Below are 24,026 nucleotides of genomic sequence, written 5' to 3'. Positions count from 1 at the left end.
GGTTCAGTCAGTAGCTAGAATACTCGTATGTTAAGAACATGACAAGAAGTTTAATTATTTACTTTTAACTGGTTAGTTTAAAGTTTTGTTGGTTGAAAGTTATCTTCTATTCAATAAACTTACAGGATTATTTAACCACAACTAAATGGCGAAGAAAATAAAGCGCGACGCTTTAGTAATAACTTTCACTCCCCAATTACTTGCATTTGAGAAATAATTATTTATTTTTTATAATATCGCTGACAATGACCCTTATTCACCTGCCCACAGCGACTGACAAACAAACAGCGCAGCGTAACGTTATATAACGAGTTATGAAAGGGCGCACCGGACCGTGCCGTCCTTTGTTGCAAACTGGATGCGCGACAGGTACCACTAATGTAGGTTAGTCGAGGTGTAATAAAGAATCCTTTTCTTTTAATTTGGTCCTTTGTTTTGATACGAAGAGTAATACAATATATTAAAGAAATTACATACGTTAGAAAACCGTAGTACAGCAGTACATTGCTTTTAAATCAGTTATCAAAATTCCCAAGTCAAATCTACAAATACGATAATACCACTGTCAAGTTTACAAATAAGCTTTAAGTGCAGTTATTTTCTTATCTATATTTTTTATTTCATGTACGAAAAGATGGAGATGAATGAAAAACAAACATTATCTTAAAATATAAACTATATTTCTGTACAACTATAAAAACATCCAGATCAATCTTAAAAACACTGCAAACATCAAAACCACAATCGGTATCGGTATCGACGTATTGGTTTCGCTCTTTTGACAGACGCCTGACACTTCGCCCTTCTTGAGCGGCGCTGTCAAGCCCGCCATCTTGGGTTTGTCTATGGGCTGGCCCATCATAGAGAATTTCGTTGCGTCCGTTATTTTGACTGTGACCATTTTTCCCATGTATTTGTCTTCTTTTGGCACGAGGACTTGTTCATAGAACTCGTTGTGGGCCACGAAGTAGTTTTTGTCGTGGGATACGTCGGTCACGAGGACTTCTTGCGTCTCGCCGACTTTGTGGCCGTACGGTTCGTAGGAGCGGAACAGTTCGGAGAGCTGTTTGGTGCGTTTCTTCACCTCTTGGCCTGGCACCTGTTTGGGAAAGATAGCCATAGTATAAAAGAAAACTGATGATAAAATATTATTAATTGAAAATAATACTGCCTCATCAGGTGCGATTTTCTAAATTGATACTCTACTAAAGTACTTAAACATTGATAACTCTATAAAAAAGGTTCAAGTCCCACCACACATGAGGGCAGAAAAGCTATTTAAAACTTATTTACAGACATTTTTGTCATTAAGGGAGGATTCGACCAAACAAGAGTAAACATTAATCTCAGAACTCCCATACTGAAACTGTCAATGTGCCAGTTATACCAGGAGTTAATCTCGGATAAAAGTTTGGTCGAATCGTACCTTAAGAGATATAAAGATATGCCGATCACTTTATCTTTGATGACCTTGCCGAAAGGGAAAACTTTACATGTTTTATGCAACAAAAGACATTTGGGCAGGCCTCCTACTAGGTGGACCGACGATCTGGTAAAGGTCGCGGGAAGAGCCTGCATGCGGGCAGCGCAGGACCGTGCATTGTTGGAAAACCTTGGAGGAGGCCTTTGTCCAGCAGTGGACGTCATTTGGCTGAAACGAACGAACGAACGAAAAGACATTTGACCGCAATCACACCTGTTGATAAATAAGATACAGTCTAGGGTTACAATCATCTTGAGTTTCCTTACCCGGGTCATCTTAGCGGCCGGAGTCCCGGGCCTCGGGAAGAACTGGTTAATAAACAGCGAAGGGAACCGGTACTTGTCGCACAACCGGAAAGTGTCCTCGAAGTCGCGTTCCGTCTCCGTCGGGAAGCCACAGATGATGTCTGTCGCGATCGTCATGCCGGGCACGCTGTGGGAAACTGAGCTTTATTGCTAGTGACATAGTGTTTATATTGGCAGTTTGGCATGCTAGGGCTGCTAAAGGAAACTGGTCTTTATTGCATATTTATCAAAAGCAACGAGTCGTCAAAGTTGCGATCTGTCTCCATGGGAAAGATGATGTTCGTCATGCCAGGTACGCTGTGGGAAACTGAGCTTTATTGCTAGTGGCATAGGGTTTACATTGGCTTCGTTTTTTGGTGCACGGGACCCGCGATTATTTACTATAAGGGTGATAATACAAATTCAACTCACTGTGTTCTTAGAAATTCGACAACATGCTCAAAGTCGGCTCTAGAATATTCTCTCTTCATGTCTGCTAGCACCTGATCACTGCCGGACTGCACTGGGACGTGTAGGAATCTGAAAATAAGGAGTTTATTTGTGAATTAAGAACCGTATGAGCTAGAGAATAAGGTTTGGCCATGTGCTTTTAGATGTTGGTTATGCAAAGTCGCTATCATCGTATTGGCGACCGTATGACTGTAAACATAAGGTTCATAATGCGCACTAACTTTTAGACCTTCGGGTGGCGTGTGAACACGGGCAAGTTCTCAAGGATGTAACGCGGGTTGATAACGCCGAATAGCGACTATACGGCCTTAATAATAAGGTTCATAACGCACTGACTCAGTTGTAGACCCGCGGGAGGTACATTATCTTGGCCAATACAGAAGTGCTTAAGGATGTTGTCATCGCACTAACGACCATATAGCTGTAAAGATAAGATTCACAATGCTGACTCACTTGTACACTCTCAGGTGGTGCATGATTTTGGCCACTTCTGCCCATTGGCGTGTCTAAAATTTTTCTTTCAGGGGGGGCTAGTACCCTGACATACAATGTCATCGCACTATCGACCGTACAACTATCAGAAAAAGGTTTAGAATATACTCACTTGTAGACTCTTGGGTGGTGCATGATCTTGGCCACTTCTGCCAAGTGCTCAAGTATGTAAGGCGGGTTTGTCATGCCAAGTCGCTAATTGGTTAGCTGCTACCACGCTAACAACCTTACGGCCGTGAGGATAAGGTTCATAATACACTCACTTGTAAACCCGAGGGTGGTGCATAATCTTGGCATGTTTGTCATGCGATTAGCTGCTATCACACTAACGACCTTACGGTCGTGAAGATAAGGTTAAATACACTTACTTGTAGACTCTTGGGTGGTGCATAATCTTGGTGACTACTGCCAGGTGCTCGAGTATGTAGGACGGGTTGATTAGCTCCTATCACACTAACGACCTAATGGCCGTGAAGATAAGGTTCAATACACTTACTTGTAAACACGCGGATGGTGCATAATTTTGGCCACTTCAGCCAAGTGGTCAAGTATGTAAGGCGGGTTTGTCATGCCAAGTTGCTTGCTAGTTAACTGCTATCACACTAACCACCTTATAGCAGTGCGGATAAGGTTCATAATACACTCACTTGTAAACCCGCGGGTGGTGCATAATCTTGGCGACTTCAGCCAAGTGCTCAAGGATATAGGGCGGGTTGGTCATGCCAAGTCGCAGCCGGCAGCCTTCGGGAATCACTTCCACTAGCTTCCACAGCAACTCGGGGAGTGATGTGCCGATGTCGCGACCGTATGTGCCTGGGAATAGAGGTCAATATTCAATAAACAATTATTTTAACGTAATTTAAATATTATTCCAACATTATGTTTAAACATACCAAAGTCAAAGGGCTTGTGGTGTGGTTGATTTTGACAACATTCGAAACTTCGGATAACGTTTTTCGGAGTAACCCCGCTGCTTGAGGCAGCCAGTGTTGATACGATGATCTCACATTTTTTTTATACAGAACAAAGCAGGCATTTGACTGCAATTACCTGACGTTAAGTGAGATGCAGTCTAGGATGGTACATACCCGCCCTTAAAGTGCCTATTCACTCTCGTCTTGAGGAACTCGGATTATAGTGCTCGGAAAAGGCAGCAGCATTATCTCTATGAGCGGGTTCTTGCGGACTTTGGATATAGCTCGCTCAACGAAAGTTGAGACACTTGTCAGTTCGACGACAACGCAAGACGTCAGCGCGGACAGCGTGTACCAGACACGTTTGATGGCCTCAATTCTCGTTGCGCGACCTATAAACGAGTGGAGGCCTAACTCCATCTTTCTTTTTCCGAAGAAGCGGACTGTGTGCCCTAAAATAATAGATTTCAAGTACCTGAATCCTCGCTCGTCAGCCATATCTCCACAACTCCCTCTTTAAAAGACTGTCGCGCCCTCTCTACAATCTCCTCTGGAGGGTAGCTCCCGAGTTCTCCTCTCACGTGCTTGGTCTTGCAGTAGGTGCACTGGTTGAGGCAGCCCGTGTTGATCATGATAACCCATCAAACCTTACCTGTCATTGTCGCTCATGCTGGCATCTCGCTTTGCATGAGAGGGATGGCAGCATTCGAAACTACGGATAACGTTTTCGGAGTAACACCGCTGGTTGAGGAAGCGCGTGTTGATGGGGATGATCTCTATGAGCGGGTTCTTGCGGACTTTGGGTATAGCTGGCTCAACGAAAGTTGAGGCGAATACGTTACACTCGCTTTGGAATACAGACCACAAACAACGCACTACACATTAATGTTTTAATGTCGAATACACTAGCTACCGCGTTCTTTTTATAATATCCGCAAGCGAGACAAAAAACACTTGGTCAGCATATACAGAAGCAAATATTTGCTTGTGTTAATGGGCTCAACTCTCGTTGCGCAACCTATAAAATAATGTAGGCCCTACTCCGTCTTTCTTTTTCCGAAGAAGCGGACTGGGTAGCCTGAAATAATAAATTTCAAATACCTGTATCTTCACTAGTCAGCCATATCTCCACAACTCCCTCTTTAAAAGACTGTCGCGCCCACTCTACAATCTCCTCTGGAGGGTAGCTCCCAAGCTCCCCCCTCGCGTGTTTAATCTTGCAGTAGGTGCACTGGTTGAGGCAGCCCGTGTTGATCGGGATAACCCATTGAACTTTATCTGTCATTGTCGCTCATGCTGGCATCTCGCTTTGCATGAGAGGGATGGCAGCATTCGAAACTACGGATAACGTTTTTCGGAGTAACATCGCTGGTTGAGACAGCCTGTATTGATGGGGATGACGTCTATGAGCGGGTTCTTACGGACTTTGGGTATAGCTCGCTCAACGAAAGTTGAGGCGAATACGTTACACTCGCTTTGGAATACAGACCACAAACAACGCACTACACATTAATGTTTTAATGTCGAATACACTAGCTACCGCGTTCTTTTTATAATATCCGCAAGCGAGACAAAAAACACTTGGTCAGCATATACAGAAGCAAATATTTGCTTGTGTTAATGGGCTCAACTCTCGTTGCGCAACCTATAAAATAATGTAGGCCCTACTCCGTCTTTCTTTTTCCGAAGAAGCGGACTGGGTAGCCTGAAATAATAAATTTCAAATACCTGTATCTTCACTAGTCAGCCATATCTCCACAACTCCCTCTTTAAAAGACTGTCGCGCCCACTCTACAATCTCCTCTGGAGGGTAGCTCCCAAGCTCCCCCCTCGCGTGTTTAATCTTGCAGTAGGTGCACTGGTTGAGGCAGCCCGTGTTGATCGGGATAACCCATTGAACTTTATCTGTCATTGTCGCTCATGCTGGCATCTCGCTTTGCATGAGAGGGATGGCAGCATTCGAAACTACGGATAACGTTTTTCGGAGTAACATCGCTGGTTGAGACAGCCTGTATTGATGGGGATGACGTCTATGAGCGGGTTCTTACGGACTTTGGGTATAGCTCGCTCAACGAAAGTTGAGGCGAATACGTTACACTCGCTTTGGAATACAGACCACAAACAACGCACTACACATTAATGTTTTAATGTCGAATACACTAGCTACCGCGTTCTTTTTATAATATCCGCAAGCGAGACAAAAAACACTTGGTCAGCATATACAGAAGCAAATATTTGCTTGTGTTAATGGGCTCAACTCTCGTTGCGCAACCTATAAAATAATGTAGGCCCTACTCCGTCTTTCTTTTTCCGAAGAAGCGGACTGGGTAGCCTGAAATAATAAATTTCAAATACCTGTATCTTCACTAGTCAGCCATATCTCCACAACTCCCTCTTTAAAAGACTGTCGCGCCCACTCTACAATCTCCTCTGGAGGGTAGCTCCCAAGCTCCCCCCTCGCGTGTTTAATCTTGCAGTAGGTGCACTGGTTGAGGCAGCCCGTGTTGATCGGGATAACCCATTGAACTTTATCTGTCATTGTCGCTCATGCTGGCATCTCGCTTTGCATGAGAGGGATGGCAGCATTCGAAACTACGGATAACGTTTTTCGGAGTAACATCGCTGGTTGAGACAGCCTGTATTGATGGGGATGACGTCTATGAGCGGGTTCTTACGGACTTTGGGTATAGCTCGCTCAACGAAAGTTGAGGCGAATACGTTACACTCGCTTTGGAATACAGACCACAAACAACGCACTACACATTAATGTTTTAATGTCGAATACACTAGCTACCGCGTTCTTTTTATAATATCCGCAAGCGAGACAAAAAACACTTGGTCAGCATATACAGAAGCAAATATTTGCTTGTGTTAATGGGCTCAACTCTCGTTGCGCAACCTATAAAATAATGTAGGCCCTACTCCGTCTTTCTTTTTCCGAAGAAGCGGACTGGGTAGCCTGAAATAATAAATTTCAAATACCTGTATCTTCACTAGTCAGCCATATCTCCACAACTCCCTCTTTAAAAGACTGTCGCGCCCACTCTACAATCTCCTCTGGAGGGTAGCTCCCAAGCTCCCCCCTCGCGTGTTTAATCTTGCAGTAGGTGCACTGGTTGAGGCAGCCCGTGTTGATCGGGATAACCCATTGAACTTTATCTGTCATTGTCGCTCATGCTGGCATCTCGCTTTGCATGAGAGGGATGGCAGCATTCGAAACTACGGATAACGTTTTTCGGAGTAACATCGCTGGTTGAGACAGCCTGTATTGATGGGGATGGCGTCTATGAGCGGGTTCTTGTGGACTTTGGGTATAGCTCGCTCAACGAAAGTTGAGGCAATACGTTACACTCGCTTTGGAATACAGACTACAAACAACGCACTACACATTTAAGTTTCAATGTCGAATACACTAGCTACCGCGTTCTTTTTATAATATCCGCAAGCGAGACAGAAAGCACTTGTCTCAAGAGCATCAAGATGGCATCAAATCTCGTTGGGCGACCTATAAACGAGTAGAGGCCCTACTCCGTCTTTCTTTTTCCGAAGAAGCGGACTGTGTGCCCTAAAATAATAGATTTCAAGTACCTGTATCCTCGCTCGTCAGCCATATCTCCACAACTCCCTCCCTAAAAGACTGTCGCGCCCTCTCTACAATCTCCTCTGGAGGGTAGCTCCCAAGCTCCCCCCTCGCGTGTTTAGTCTTGCAGTAGGTGCACTGGTTGAGGCAACCCGTGTTGATCAGGATAACCCATCGAACCTTACCTGTCATTATCGCTCATGCTGCCATCTCGTTTTGCGTGAGAGGGATGGCAATATTCGAAACTACGGATAACGGTTTTCGGAGTAACACCGCTGGTTGAGACAGCCTGTATTGATGGGGATGATCTCTATGAGCGGGTTCTTGCGGACTTTGGGTATAGCTCGCTCTAAGAAAATTGAGGCGAATACGTTACACTCGCTTTGGAATACAGATCACAAACAACGCACTACACATTCAAGTTTCAATGTCGAATACACCAGCTACCGCGTTCTTTTTATAATATCCGCAAGCGAGGCAAAAAACACTTGGTCAGCATATACAGAAGCAAATCTTTGCTTGTGTTAATGGGCTCAACTCTCGTTGCGCAACCTATAAAAGGATGGAGACCCTACTCCGTATCTCTTTTTCTAAAGAAATAGGCTGTGTGGCCAGAAATAATAGATTTCAAGTACCTGTATCGGACGGAGGTGGACCGACGACATCGTAAAGGTAGCAGGGAAGCGCTGGACGCAGGCCGCTACCAATCGATCAACATGGAAAGCATTGGGGGAGGCCTATGTTCAGCAGTGGACGTCCTATGGCTGAAATGATGAAGTACCTGTATCCTCGCTAGTCAGCCATATCTCCACCACGCCCTCTTTAAACGACTGTCGCGCCCTCTCCACAATCTCTTCAGGAGGGTAGCTCCCGAGTTCTCCTCTCGCGTGCTTGGTCTTGCAGTAAGTGCACTGATTGAGACAGCCCGTGTTGATGGGAATGATCTCTATGAGCGGATTCTTGCGGACTTTTGGTAGGAGGAGCGAGGCGCCGCCCGCTTTGCGACCTTCCTCTGTTTTCCTTTGGCCGAAGAGGCGGACTGTGTGGCCTGAAATAGGATTTTTTTTGTTTAAATGTTTCTCCAGTCAAAAGTGATTTTGACCAAGAGCATCAGTCAAAACGACTTGACTGATTTTGGCAGTCAAAAGTGGTTTTGACCGATTATGAGTTTTAACTGTAACATATTTACTAAAAGAAAGTGTATGAATGGTAAGTACGATGAAGCCCAGACTGTAAACTTTTTGTATACCTATTACAAATAAATAAATAGCAGCAACGTCCTCCAAAACCTTAAATTTTTATCTGTAGGCCTCTCTGGTCCAATACGGTCCTACGGCCAACAAGATTTTGACCACCCATATTATTTATTTCATGTCATAATAAGACAAAACAGTTGGAAGAGGAGTCGCCAGGCAAGCGGAAGGTCGTGGGTTCGAGTCCCGCCTTAGGCAGTTCGATTTTTTCAAGTTGTTTATTTAAAACACATAATTAAAGGAATCCTACAGCTCCTTCCATTCCTCCTCCTGTTTTCATCCTGCTAGTAGGCCCTTTTCACATGTCCCGGTTGCCGGCTAACCGGCGCCGGGTACCCGGTGATGAAGTGTATGGGCATGGTACGTAGCTTTCACATGTTCAGGCGTAATTAATCCGGCAATTCCGGGACATGTGAAAAGGGCCGTAGGGTAAGCTATATTTGGGATGTGTATAAGCGCCCTGGAAAAGGGCCCTAAGTACTTTAAAAAAAACTTTTTCTTTAACTGATAGTAAGTAACTCACCTTTCAGCGTCTCCTCGACGATCTCCACGATGCGGTCGATCTGGTGCACGCCCACCACGCTGAGACGGGCTAAGTAACTGGAGCGCGGCGCCCCCTGCGGCACGCAACCTGCCACTACCACGTGTACTCCGCGACTTTGAAGGGCTACCTGTCACCGTCGCTCTTGCTGGCATCTCGCTTGCGTGAGAGGGATGGCAACATTCGATACTTCGGATAACGTTTTTCGGAGTAACCCCACTGATCTACGCAACCCGCCACCACTACGTGTACTCCGCGGCTTTGCAGGGCTACCTGTCACCGTCGCTCTTGCTGGCATCACGCTTTGCGTGAGAGGGACGGCAACATTCGAAACTTTGGATAACGTTTTCGTAGTAACCCTGCTATGCTACTGGCTCAGTTCTACTAGTTTTATAGGTCAGGAACGCGGGACACCACTATTATACTCGACGCAAAGACTCGTGGCAGGCGGAGCCATAAGTAATTTTTGAAACAGCGATGCACTCGCCAATATTTTATTAATTATTACGTATTATGTATAAACAACTCCTGTCTCTGTGTGACGTCATCCATATCCAGTGTGAGTGCGAAAGAAAACGTGATATGCACTGTTTTATTATGACGCCGCCTGCCACGAGTCTTGATACTGACCGAGTATAATGGCTGCTATAGTTGTTTAACATTTTTCCGCATTCCTTGCTTGCATCCTTCCCTGAGCAGCCTCACTTAGCCAAGGCATGATGGAAGTGTGTTCTCGGTGGAATGCATTGTATCAAAGCTGCAATATTGGCAACCTGGCACCTGTTCTTGTAGTTTAATTTAAGCAATGAACTTAGTGACTCACCCTTCAAGGTCTCTTCGACGATCTCCACGATCCGGTCAATCTGGTGCACGCCCACCACGCTGAGACGGGCTAAGTAACTGGAACGCGGCGCCCCCTGCGGCACGCAACCCGCCACCACTACGTGTACTCCGCGGCTCTGCAGGGCTACCTGTCACCGTCGCTCTTGCTGGCATCTCGCTTTGCGTGAGAGGGATGGCAACATTCGAAACTTCGGATAACGTTTTTCGTAGTAATCCCGATGGCGTAGCTTCGTTTTTATATGAGTTAAGAACGCAGGACATCATTTATCAATGCCATGTAAAGCCTTGTCCAATGACCCCAAGCTACCCATCCTTATCGCTCGCGCGTAATTATATTGCTATCGCGACTGTGCGACAGGCGCCCGCAGTGAGTGTGCGAGCGCGACAGCAACATAATTGCGCGCGAGCGATAAGGATGGGTAGCTTGGGGTCATTGGACAAAATTCTACGTGCTCACGGACCAGGCTTAAGTCAAGCATTGGTCCGCATTCCTTACTTGGTATCTGAGTAACTGCAAACTACACTGAATGGGCAGCACCTAAGTAAAGCTTTTGTGTGTTCTAAACATAAATCACAGTATAATGGTAATAATGGTGGCCTGGTCTCAGCCTAACCTGTGACCACGTAGTCCTAGTACCATAATGTACACTTAACTAAGAACCCACATATCAACTTACCTTTTAACGTCTCCTCGACGATCTCCACGATGCGGTCGATCTGGTGCACGCCAACCACGCTGAGACGGGCTAAGTAACTGGAACGCGGCGCTCCCTGCGGCACGCAACCCGCCACCACTACGTGTACTCCACGACTCTGGCCTAGTTCCACTTCGTTTCTGTGAACAGGCTACAATGTTTACTATCATGGGCGTAGCCACGGTGCGGCAGGGTGGGCAAGCGCCCCTATACTGTAACGGTAATAACAGCCACAATACTCTGTAAGAAAGTTCACACACGACGGTCAACACAAAAAAAGCACGCGCGCGCAGCGGTCAGTCATTATGACAAATACAGGGTGCAACCTTTAGATAGGATGCTGTTGCTGCCCCACACAGAGCCCATGGCTGACTACACCCATGTTTATCGTCATCAGTTAGACAGTTAAAGGTAAGATAGCCAGTTTCTCTGTGGTTGAATCGAGAGTTGATCATCACTTTCCATCAGGTTTCCAGGTAGTTTTTCTGTAGTGATTTAAAAACATGATTATCAAGTTACTTCAGCCACAGGATGTCCATAAAGCCACTATTCTGTGTTCTATTGATTTAGCAGCTTCATGCAATCTTTATAAATTAAACACTTAACCTAAACACTGTTTTGTCTTGAGACATTTTAATGTTATGGCTTTCTAGCCATAGTGTTACAGGACTGTTTTTATTTGTTTCATTTAAAAATCTTCATATTTACTGAACGAGACATACTTGAAATGGTCTTCAGAAGGGCTCTTGACAGTACAAGAGTTGAGCAGCCACAGCTGCGCTTGCCACTTGTCTTCCGTAAGCTTGTAGCCATGCGCCGCCAGCAAGCCGGCCATATACTCTGAGTCGGAGTTGTTGTGAGCACACCCCCATGTTTTGACGTAGATTGTTTGGGTTCCTGGAATGAAGCATCAGTAAATAAAGTTAACTTTTGGGTACTATGATCAGTTATCAGATTTGAAAATAGGTAAGGAGAATATTTTATTAATTTAAGATAGGGAGAAGCAGAGTAAATACAAATGAGTAGGTCATCTTCATAGAAACGCCCGAGCGCGGTTAGTATGTGAGCGCGCGCCAATACGTATGAGGCGCGCACACACACACACTGACAAAATTCGGGGCAACTCACCGCTAATCAACGCTAAATTTTGTCAGTGTTACTCATTTGTATTTTCTCTTGGAGAAGTGTCAGGTAATTTTATGCAAATAGAGAAATCTACTAACTGTAGTACAGTTTAATACAGAGTAACAAGCGCTAGAGTTAGAGTCCAATGTAGAGAAAAAAAAAGCTAAGCTATTTATGTATTTTGATTGTTCTTCTTGAGTATTCATTTGACTGTTTTAATTTTAATTACATACTAAATAATCATCTATTTCTGTTACAATGTCTATAAATTACAAAGAAGCATTATTAATTTAAGATTTTACCTATTTTTTTATCACAGTGTAAACAATGTACTTAACTTCACACAAAATGTTACCCCCATTTTTCCTCTCAAACATCACAACCAGCATACTTCGGTGATAACAAACCAAGTAACTATTAGTATATCAATAAGTTACTACAGAGATTATTTTAGGTAGAATATTTTAGGTTACCTGGGACAACACTCTCCAGTATAACCTTTTCAACTGGTTCCGATTCGCTTTTCGCGTCCCTTTTCCTGGACCGAACGCTCACATTCTTTCGGCTAGCATATCGCTCCTTCGGAGTGATGTCTTGGGAGGATATTAGGTCCTCAATATCGTCTATAAATTCAGAAAAAGCCTCGGGCATTTTGCTGAAAAACAATGCTTTAAAATTTATTTGACATTTGTGACAGAAATGTGACAGACAGCCAGGCAGCTGTTATTGACATTTGTTTTTTTTTTGTTTTTACGCAAAAGATTAGGATTCTGTAGTTTAAAAGTACCCGGCTTTTATTCATTTAGTTAGAGAAACTAAAAATATACAGGGTGTCTGTTAATTAGTTGTGTCAATTCAACTATTTTCCATAAGCTTTGCCGCATTTTTTTCTGCTCATTAATATTCACAGAGAAAAGGCTAAATCAGGCAGACTTTTAGGCCATAACTGGTAATTTTGATTCTGAAATGAAGCTAACAAGATTCAACCCTTATATTATTTGTAAAGTTCAGTTGATTTTCGTGCTATGCAGAATAAAAGCGTATTATAAATAAACTTCGATACTAACTTAAAACTTTAAACTTCGTAAGTTATTCTGCTCCTATTATATACTATTAATAGGAGCAGAATAATTTACGAAGTTTAAAGCCGAAGCAAGTCGGCAGTAGTTATTACACGTAACTATGTCATAAATTCCAGTGTCCACCACGATCATTAGAACATTATACTTTATAAATTAGCCCACGCGCAATCCATCAAAATGGAAACCTAATTGTGCTATTATTACCGTAATACAGCAAGTATTACGGATTTATAGGACCAGGTGACACGAATTAATTCTTGTACACAATCGGACCCCAAATGCATCGGAACTCATTCATAGCGTAGCGTTAAAAGGTGGTGATCCTACCACGTGACGTTGCTGTTGTTGTGACTCTTATTGCATGCTAATAAGGTTGACTTTCCTTAGTTCGGAGAAAATAAAGGTTTTAATAGGAACAATAGGCCGTACATCTGCTCTGTATGGCACGCACCCTTGGCATTGCGACCATTGGCGCTTCGGATTGTGACAGAATATTTTCATTAGTAGATTTGATAACGATAGAACGAAATTTACACGTAGCAAAACTTACAATACGAGTACGTAGCGTAAACAACAATTTACGTCGTCATTCTCGTAACGGTAGTATGCCAAAGTTCTAAGTCCTAAGTTTCAAAATCGCTTAGAAATCCTAACCAATTTATCGTTGTACAACATCAGAATTTAACTATATCTACTTAGTTAAATAAATAAACACAGTTTATGTCCTAAAAATTATTATGTAACAATTTTTTTTGTCATTAGGCAATGCAGTCGTAACACATAATATTTGACCATTAAGTAGGTAATACACTAATTAATTACCAAATTTCTAATCAAGACAAGTTACTGCCACTAGACTACTATATTAATAGTCACCGATCTTCCTTCCATTCCCATTTATTTGACTCGGGAATTTCTACACCAGTAACTTGCGTCTAACAACATTGAGTCAAACAAAACATGAAAACAGCCAGTTGCGCGAGCGACCCCGTACGGAGTGTGCGTGTGGGTTAAACATTATTAATCTGTGTTCAACTTTCGTGACGTGCTTACACTGTGTGTTAGAAAAAAGGTTTTAGTACACTGGTGAGTTTTTTTATTAATATTTTTAATTGTTCGTTATAATATTCGGATGGAATAAAACCAATAACTTTGCTAAGATTAGTAATAACTTTCTCATAATAAATGTTTTGAGGGTAGATTGTGTTGTTTATTGTTTAGTGACAACTATTAATTAGAATTTAGTTCTTTTGTTTTGTTAGCGGATAGAAATGATTACATTACTGCTAGATGCAAGACAACTTGTTTCTTAATGATTAGGTACCTACTAATAACTTAATAATACTTATTAAGATAAAAATGGAACGTTTGCATTTTCCTTCCAAAGCTAAAAAAAAATATATTTTAATGAGTAAATATTCTGTTATGTAGTCTGTAGTTATAATTATTCTGTTATGAGTACATAGTAATAAATTTAACGTAACTAAAACTAAATTTTATTAGGTAAATTAGCATAACATTTATATTATTGTTACAACTTCAAGATTATCATCTGTCGCTAAGGAACTATAGAATAGAAACTTAAATAAACCTTTAAAGTTTGAATGGAATCAGTCAAAGAAAGGGGAGATCGTAAGTTCATTCGACCCCAAGGTCGTCAGTCCGTCACGCCGCATGAGCAACCCGGCCCAAGACGCGGGTCCCACAGAAAAAAACTTTATAACACTGCTACAAACGTCTTATTAATATGTAACTTAGGTACATGAACTTACAATTTTATTTATGTGAAAGAATCATACAGGGTGTTGTATCAAAAATAGACAACTTCTTGTAAGAGACGATGATCTAGACTTCCATAAGTTTCAGCCACTGCTATTTACTTAAAGGGAATAAAAAATACCGATCTTTATTCTGCTATGTTTGCAGATAAACATTTACAGTATTTCCAGACTTTTCCCCTATATCACATTTTTGAAGATACATCTAGGTATATTTACCTAGGCTAGTACATGTCCTAGGAAACGGATAGGAAATATGTATGTAGTTTCTAATAATAGATAAGGTAAAAATAGCTTTGTGTTGGCAGACAATACCCTCCACATTACATAAACCGGCGATAACTGATCCTGCAATAATTAGAACGGCAAACACCGACATCATTAACGCTATTAAAATTAGAAAACAGAAGCTATCATCTTAGCAAAGTAAATAGTCAATAATAGAGTTAAATAAACTAAAGACGCAATGGTATATTTACACAAATATGATTTAGTTATCTCGACTAAATATTTGAATGTTTTATGATATTGACCTTTTTTAATCATTTAAAACACCCTGTATTGATAAATGATCACGCTCAAGCTCAACCATAACCCAATGAACACCCTACTATTTTAGATAATTTTAGAACTACAATCACGCTGAACTTACATAAAATTCGTAATTTCTGAAAAATACTTTGTAGTATTTCAGAATAGTCATAGAATCTTAGTTCAAACTTTTCCCAAAAAAGACTACCTACCTAAAATAATTAAAATAATATGAACAAAATAATTTGAAGTTGTTTGGACAGCGGCGATTTAGGACAATATTATTTATTTGTAAATACTTAACTATCCTGTAAATAAAAATTATGAAGAAAAATTTTAAATACTTACTGCCAAGATACATCATACCATGATCTGCAAAATTCTATGTAGAGGCGCACAAAAAACAATAATACAAAACTATATTAACCTACAAGGTAGAGTCAAACAAGCAAACAGTTCTAATTGTACGCAAAAACAAGCAAAAACAGAAGGTTCCATAGCACGTGCTAGGCAGCGTGTTGCCCACCTGTCATCAACTTTTTTTGTCCTAAATTTTGGAGCACTCATTCGAGATAATTCCCCTATAAAAAGACCGTTATTTTGACAAAAAAAAACCTTGAAAACTACTTCCGTGCGATGCTCAAAGCTTTTTAAGAACTTTTAGTCGTAGTACACCTACTCAATTTGCCGCTCTTTTTTAGTTTTGTCTATCTACTTTATTATGTCTATTACATACGTAGTTATGAATACGCTTTATCTTTAGTTATCTTCACGAAATGCTTAATATTTCGCACAGTATTTTCGACTGTAGAGTTCATAGGTTATCGCGTCAGCCAGACCTAATGGCAAGGCGAACACTTGTGCTAAAAGTTAAATTAACTAAGTGTTTAATTAGTTTACAGATAATATTATCAGCAAATAAGATTTTTATTATTGATCAGAGCATAGCCACAAGCCACAAAAACAATTTACATAAATTAAGCTGACGAAGAATCAAACGTGTGGCCCGCGATTCAAAGCAATTTAGCGTCGGTGACACTACGCCATCGGGACTTGTTTTTTCTCAAAGATTGAAATAGGACTTAGGACTACCTACTTTGAATTAGTTTCAAAATCCAAGTAAACAGTAAACGAGGTTCATAATTAAAGTTAGGTTATCAATGTAGCACATGATAAAGTATTAATACTGTGACCTACCCGCAAACCAAGCAATAACGGTCAGATTTACGATGTGCATTCAATTATTCTCCGTTCCTATTTCAAATTCCGAAATTATTACGTCATTAGCATACAATGACCACAGATTTGTATCTTTCTTCACATTTTAAAGTCAAATATGTTATGGCCGGCGAATGGAATTAAACAATTTACTTTCTATGTCCCCGGTTACATTCATCTATTACGAATTCAGTATTTACTTACACACTTCCTTTAATAATGTTTTATCTACCAGCTAGTTTCTTATTTACGTATGCGCCTGTTGTTCGTTGTCTAGGCAAGTTCTTTGGCTGAGTTGCACCACCTTACTTTGACCGTACTACTTATAACGTTAACCGGTGTTTTTGTATGGACTTTGACAGATTTTTGACGTTTGTCAAAGTTAAAGTAAGATGGTGTAACCCAGCCTTAGACTGCATCTACACTTACTTATTTCCTACTTAATGTGTGAAAAAGATCCCTATAAATCCTATGGGTATTCAGGTGATAAGTAGGTAAGTAGCTGCCTAATTAATTTAAGTCAATCACCATGATTTTCCTTTTTAGGGATTTCCATTTAAAAATATAGTTTTGTCAAATCACTGCTTTAAAACTAGGTTGCAAAGCAAATGCTCTATTATCCAGTATTTATCAATCTCGCCTTGGATGTAAAGTTACTGTTTATATTATCACAAAGGTTAAAGTTTCAATCCCCGTATCACCTCTGATTGTAAGTAGAGCACGTCCATCTTAACACTGTGGGATCTTATGAAGTGATAATAGAGTCGATTTTGCGTTAAAATTGTATACGCTGATGTGCGGCCAGTTATACAAAGATGCTAGCATAGTAATGACAAAATTATCACGTACACCTAACAATTAGACTATTGGCAACCTAACATGTTGTTTGCAAGTTCTTATTAAATGACCTGACCTAGTTCGCTAACTTGGGTTTTGCTGTGAAACATACAATGACGTAGAGTGGGTGACATAAGTAGAAGGATGAATTTCATAAATGCATGATGCGACGGTGAAGTGACAATACCTCCTAACTGCATTTATCTTTTTGGTTTTCAGGAGATAGAGAAATATACCTACGTAAATATTACTTGAGCATATAGCAGCTATTTCCACACACTCACACAGGTTAGATATCAGTTTGAAGAAAGATTTCGAATGGAAAAAGTCCACGCGAAATTAAATTTTAAGCCTATTGTATTAAGAAAATCGTTTTTTTCAGCAATGTTAGTTATGAGGTATTGTCACTTCGCCGTCGGATGGATGATGAAGATCCTTTAGTTTATACCACTACTAAATCATACCAGATAGTTGGCATACCTACTTATTTTTTTTTTAAGTTACCGATCATTTCTAGTGTCACTTTCAGTAGATAAATACTTAGTCAGACTCTACCTAAGATGACGCCATGATGATACCCTCATACTCCTAAACATAATAACCGCTAAATTAAATACCTATAAAGCTATCCATGTTTTACCTCTACTACACTCTGTAAATAAACGTGGGAATAAAACTTCCCGGGAGTAAATATTTGCCTCTGATTAGATATTCGCAGACGCGAGCCTGTCGAGAGCTTTTTAGCACATTTTTAGTTTCCATCGACGCGTTGTTAATTTGCTTCTAGATTCAGACTCCTTACGACAAACCCACGTCAAGCGAACTGTGAATACCTTGAGATAACAAGGTCAAAATGACGTCCTGAAAAAAACTAATTGAAGATCTTAAATAACAAGTTACCTAATATTGTTACGTAGGTACGAGGACTTTATGGAGGGAATCAATGCCCAATTTTTTTGGAAATCATCCTAATTTCTTCTAATCTTTTATTGGGGTCCAATGGCTGTCCTTGTTTTTGCAGGGAACAAGAGTCAGCGAAGTATAATAGGACCCACGTCCGGTCCTAATACTAGTCCTATTAGTAAGTCCCGTTTTTGACCTGCAGTCAGTTACCAACATTCTGCGTCAGAATAATTTATTATTCTCATCATAAATCGGAATCAAAAGGACGATCAATTGGATAGCAATTCAACCTTATTTCTTAAACTTAGCAACTCTACTAACATATTATACTAGTAAGCTTGTTCCTGGATAGGCTTAGTAGGTACCCTTCGATCATCAACTTGTAGAGATGAGAGAGACTGTCGAATGCAAGATATAGCGCTTAACTGTAGGGCTATGGTTTTCAAAGTTCTTTTAAACTCAATCGCCATGAAGACCTTATTCCCCCACAGTCATAACTGAACCATTCGAAAAGAAATTCTTGTAAAACACTGACGTAAGACGCAGACGGCTCGGCGCGCGCTCAAGTGTTGTATTTTGGTTGCTGTACGAAAAACAGATCCACCCTGGACTGGAATACACAGATTGAATTTGTACAAAAAAATGCACATTTTGATAACTTACGTTTGCTTCATGCAGTAGGTAGGTACAGATGGATGGTTAACTCTGTAAATAGTCTAAAAATTTTAATTTCATTTTGGAACGGTTTCCATGAAGTGTAGGTATGTGGTTTCCATGCAGTATGTATGTGGTTTCCATGAAGTATGTATGTGGTTTCCATGAAGTATGATAAGCTCTAGTATGATAAGTAGCTGGATCTACCTGGCTACACAGGAGTTGAAGCGGTGAGAACGAGATATTATAATAGTCCCGTTTAATGTCCATGAATGAAATAAAGTAGGTTACCTACGCATAAAACTCCACACGTTTTGTTGTGCTATCGGAATGAGTCATATAAAACCGCATCATTGTATTACCTTAGCATTACACGTTACGAAGTAAACAAACAAAATTTCCTTCTACGTCATTTATTTCACTAAGAAACCGGCGAACTTGTGTAGAACACACCTGCAGACATGAATCAGTTTGAAAGTCAGTCGAAATTCGCGTTACCTCCACCTACTCCAATTTCTGAGTCAGCTCAAAAAAAATTACCGCTAAGGCACGGACGGCACGTTGATTTTCCGAAATGCATCATCGTGACACATCGAACTATCTATGACTTCTCGATATGACAAGAGGACAGTCAACTTTAAGGATTCGCTTGGGTTTAAAGAATATAGTAAGTACCCAATGACATACTATAAACATCTAAGTAAGTACCTGTACCTATCTACTTTTAAAATTATTGAAGAGGAAGAACCTGGATGCGAGCAGCGCAGAACCGGTCGTTATAGAAATTTTAGGGGGAGGAACATTTTTGACAATTCCAGCTGTGGACGTCATTTGGCTGAAACGAATGAACTTAATAATCAATATTTTTTTAGCAAAATTGAAATCCTTTTATTTGTTATTGGCATTGGAACCCATATTATTTATTTATGTTATGTTAATTGGTTGATCCATCTTTGGCGACGAGTCATCCATTTGAGTGGGTTCGAACGGATTACAAAAAGTGATCGGCTACATCGCCATCCAATAAAATGATTACAGCACAGTCAATCAATGTCGAATGGTAATGTATCAGTCCATTCATAAACCATTTCGACGTCAAAACGTGAATCATTTGAAAATTCAGGCAGCAGGAAGAGATTATCAGTATTTTGGTTGATGAATTACGTAACTCTACCATAGTCATCATAGCCAAACACGAAATAAAAGTACCTACCTACCTATTTAATACTTCCCCGCATGTTTACTTAATTTTATTTCAAACAACTTTTTACCCATCTTCTTCTTTGTCCTAGCCTTTTCCCATAATTTGGGTTCGGCTTTCTTCGCTCTGCGGCGCCAGGACAACTTTTTTTTCCCATAGACCCTTAAATTTTCATTATTATCTTTCAAAATAGTGAAAATAAACTAATGGGGTTCAATCATTTCTTTTTAGCTTTCTTTTACCATATTCAGTTCAAAGTTCAAACCTATGGGCATCTGAAATGTGTCACGTCTCGAAGACCAATAGCGACCCCAAATAACTGTCAAATATCGCAGACGTTAATGCTCCCTAAAATAGACGGGACTTGTTTGCTTAGTGATCGCCTGCGCAAGACACGAGGGGATGACTTTGGGGCGAAATTATCATCACAAAAGGATATTTTGGAAAAGAGAAGAGTTCAGCAATATTTAAGTTTGTGAAATTCATAACAAGAAATAATGTTCATCAGAAATAATGTAAGATTCTAATGGTGAAAGATTTTTTCAAATCGGTCCATTAGTTTCGGATTCAATACAAACAATTTGATTGTTTCCCTCGGCCCTAAAAACAGAAAAGCTGAATGCAAGTCCTGTATTCGATTTCCGGTCAATTCACATGCCTCGTGCGTGTCTGTAAGTAGGTATTTGGTGAACAAATGGCTCATCTCTGCATTCTATGAAGAATTTATAACATTCTTAAATTATTAAACAATCGTTTATCGGGACAGACATCTAGAAATATCTTTGATCTAACTGTTACTACCGGCAATTTTAAACATTATGAGCTCATTTTGAAGGCCAAATTATGCAACGATATTATTTCAGGGCATTTCTACTGTACGGTGTATTTTTTCTCAATTCGGTGCTAAAACTTATATTTCGTTTTTTAAGTAGTTTCAATACAAAAAAATAAATTTTACTCCATTCTGAATGTAAAAATAGCATTGTCACTAAATATTGTGAAGTGGTTTATGAGAAATGTTAAGCATCGAATTGAGAGAGCACCGAATTGAGAAAATGAATCACGGAATTGAGAAATGAATCTCCAAATATAAAAATCGCGCCGCAAACTTAGAATTGATGACATTATGAAGAAATACCTAATGTATTTCAATAATTAATATAATAAATACTTAAAACGTTTTGATATCTGATTGCTGGTCTATTAGTTAGATGGTTCATTTTAGGTTTATGTGACTCATCTCACTTATGAGGCGTGTTTACAAGCTGTTTTCGAGAGTCCTTACGAATCATCTCGCTCGCAGACTCGACGACTTCCAGTCTTCCGAACAAGCTTGTTTCCGAAAAGGCTTTAGTATTATGGTACACACACAGGTACGCTACGGCAGATTATACAGAATACCAAGGAGTCGCGATATCGGGGATGATATCGGAGTCTTGGCCTCCGTAGAGCCTTTCAACAAGTGGGTCTCAAAATGAACATGGACAAGACAAAAATCATGTCCAATGTCCGTGTTGCACCCACTCCTCTGAAGGTTGGAGACTACACTCGAAGTTGTTGACAATTGTGTATACCTGGGACAAGAGTCCAGATAGTTAGGTCCAACTTTGAGAAAGAGGTCTATCGCTGAATTCAACTCAGCTAAGCATCGATCGGGAAGCTTCTCTATTACGTCTGAAATACCGCAGCGTCTTAAGACAAAAGTCTTCTACCAGTGTGTGTTGCCAGTGATGGTGTATAGATGTGAAACTTGGTCGTTTACTATGAGCCTAATAAGAATCAGAAATGAGAATATCGGCAAGAGAACCAAAGTGACCGGCATAGCCCGTAAAATTGCATAAATCAAGTAGCAGTGGGCGGAAAAGTTGTCGAGTGGAAACCACGGACCAGTGAGCAGGCCCCCACTAGGTAGACCGACGATCTGGTGAAGGTCGAGCGAAGAACCTGGAAGAACTATTTTAATAAGATAGCAATAGCAGTGTATTTTTTTTAATAAAACCTCAAAAAATTAGTTTTATTGTCTTCTGTCCAATGACTGGTACGGTCCAATGATTGGTAGTTCACCCTATTATTATGCTCTATTGATTTCATTAATTATTTTAAGTTACACAAACAATTTATAGCACAATAAAAGTATCTATTTTCATTTAATATCAATTCGGTGTACGTGTTTTCTCAATTCGATGCCCCATATTCCGCGGAATTGAGATCCACGGAATTGAGGAAAAATCACATTTCATCAAATTACTCGAAAATATTATAAATTACAACGATTTCTACCAAACGTAATGGCAGATATCAGTTAAATACTTAATTAATTCAGCAGTAATCTCATTAAATAATTCATGAACATTATTAATGTCGCACACCGGTTTGAGAAATGACCAGTGACCAAAAATTCTGAGTGATTTCAAACCTCTGAAAAATGCTCCTCAAAGCGACTGATCCCTCTTTTATACTGCTCGACCACTCGAGTGCAACTGCTAGTTTATGGGAATCAGGCGTGGTTGTTCGTATTGTGCGTTGTTAGTGATATAGGAGCACAAAAGTAAAAATCACGGAATTGAGGCACACACGTCGGACAAAATTTAAATGTGTTACTGTATTAAAACCCAAGGACTTGCAATAAAGAAACTCATTTATACAGCTTTATTAACTATCCCTTGTTCTGTGAATGTGGGTTTCATAATGGGGAAGTTATTATTTCAAAAGTTATGAAGCAAAAACGAGTTAATTCTGGAAACCGGACACTCCATTTTAGGCCAAATTTCGCCCGTTTTTGAACTTTCGGATTTTTTCAAGGCGAGATGTAAAACCTGGCGGTCTTCTAAATATGCTCTCCATCAAGTCAAGAGTCCTATAAATACGTGTGATTTTTTTCAAGTCCGTACTTCAATTTTAAAGGTACTTTTTTCGCCCCAGTAGGTCGATCGCTCGTCCCTGTAGAAATGCCCTTCACATCCTTAGAACGTGAACGATAGTAGATAGAGAGCTGGCAAACATAGATCCTCCATTGGCCTCTGGTAAGTTTGAGAGGGTCGTTCTCCTGCAGTAGAGCCTACTTAAATATGACCTGATGATGACGAATACTAGACCACAAAGGCGTTATAAACACACATATCTAAATATTATAACTCAAAGGTGACTGACTGACATAGTGATTAGTGATCTGTCAACGCACAGCCCAATGCAGGTAGATGATATTATGACGTAGGCATCCGCTAAGAAAGAATTTTACGAAACTCCACCCCTAAAGGAGTAAAACGAGATCCACGCGTACGAAGTCGCGGGCGGTCGCTGGTCATAACTACAGGCACAGCACGTTACATCACAGTAAGTGAAAAAAAACACAATACATAAGAGAATACTCTGGAAAAAATGAACTAGAGATTAAAAAACATAGATCACCCGCATCTGCCCTCCCGATCATGACAACGTTCACACAGCGGCAACGGCCGCGGCCCAATATCTTGATTGCCCCGCAAATAAAGCTGATATTAGCTAATTAGTGACAATCGACGCGTTAGCTGACGTCACCGATCAATTTCGATATCATAACAAACGTGAAATGTGCCTTTGCTACAGTTAGGTCGCACTCATTTCTCGTGAGGGAATGGTTTTCTGATTGGACAGCTATGGGAATCGGGCGTTAGTCGGTAAGGTTTTGGCTTTTGATATCCATATTTTCTGCTTGGTCAGAAGATTTTTGAGTCTTTATTGTAAGTAAATGTCCTATCAAGTGTTCAAATTACTTTATAAATCGCTTTTCACTTGTGGTTCAACTACTATCTCATCGGTGTGGATGCAAAAATAATCTTAACCCCTTTTTTCGTATGTATATCTTGCGCTCTATATCCTTGCGCCTGTATGACGTTCATTGACCAGCAAAACTTCTGTTCAGTTAGTTCTGACAACCAATAGTCTAGTACTAGTATAGCCACCACTAGGTCTCAGCTCCTAAAGAATAGGCAAAAGTCCCTGCGATTGAGAAAATAGGTCTTCTGCTTGGTTGTGTTGTGGCTGTTCAGGACAGAACCATTAATTAGTACAACGCTTTTTAGTTTGTTGCTCCATTCCATACTAAGTATATAATTGAAGTGCCTAAGAGTCTTACGTCCGTGACGTCACTGCCCGAATAAGT

General features: G+C 40.5%; 2 protein-coding genes across 3 annotated transcripts in view; one reads left to right on the top strand and one right to left on the bottom strand.

Annotated features, from left to right (window-relative positions):
• Window positions 1-658: 658 nt before the first annotated feature.
• On the bottom strand, window positions 659-12,373 carry LOC135077233 (threonylcarbamoyladenosine tRNA methylthiotransferase). The gene is made up of 8 exons (XM_063971774.1): window positions 12,155-12,373; window positions 11,279-11,453; window positions 10,539-10,696; window positions 8,006-8,272; window positions 3,378-3,543; window positions 2,200-2,307; window positions 1,750-1,915; window positions 659-1,099 (listed from the first exon to the last, which is right to left on the bottom strand). Exons 1-8 carry the CDS (start codon window positions 12,330-12,332, stop codon window positions 692-694), a joined length of 1,626 nt encoding a protein of 541 aa, XP_063827844.1. The 5' UTR covers window positions 12,333-12,373; the 3' UTR covers window positions 659-691.
• Window positions 12,374-13,748: 1,375 nt separating this feature from the next.
• The window catches only part of LOC135077713 (protein trapped in endoderm-1), a 40,600-nt gene continuing 30,322 nt past the window's right edge, over window positions 13,749-24,026 (top strand). For both annotated transcript variants that reach the window (XM_063972282.1, XM_063972281.1), the window contains exon 1: window positions 13,749-13,849. The gene's annotated coding sequence lies outside the window, so the exon portion shown is untranslated. The remainder of the gene's footprint in view (window positions 13,850-24,026) is intronic.

The sequence above is a fragment of the Ostrinia nubilalis genome, chromosome 13 (genome assembly GCF_963855985.1).
Source record: "Ostrinia nubilalis chromosome 13, ilOstNubi1.1, whole genome shotgun sequence".
In the NCBI taxonomy this organism is placed as follows: Eukaryota; Metazoa; Arthropoda; class Insecta; order Lepidoptera; family Crambidae; genus Ostrinia; species Ostrinia nubilalis.
Note: the sequence above shows the minus strand (reverse complement) of the source record. Positions and strands in the feature narration are given on the sequence as shown.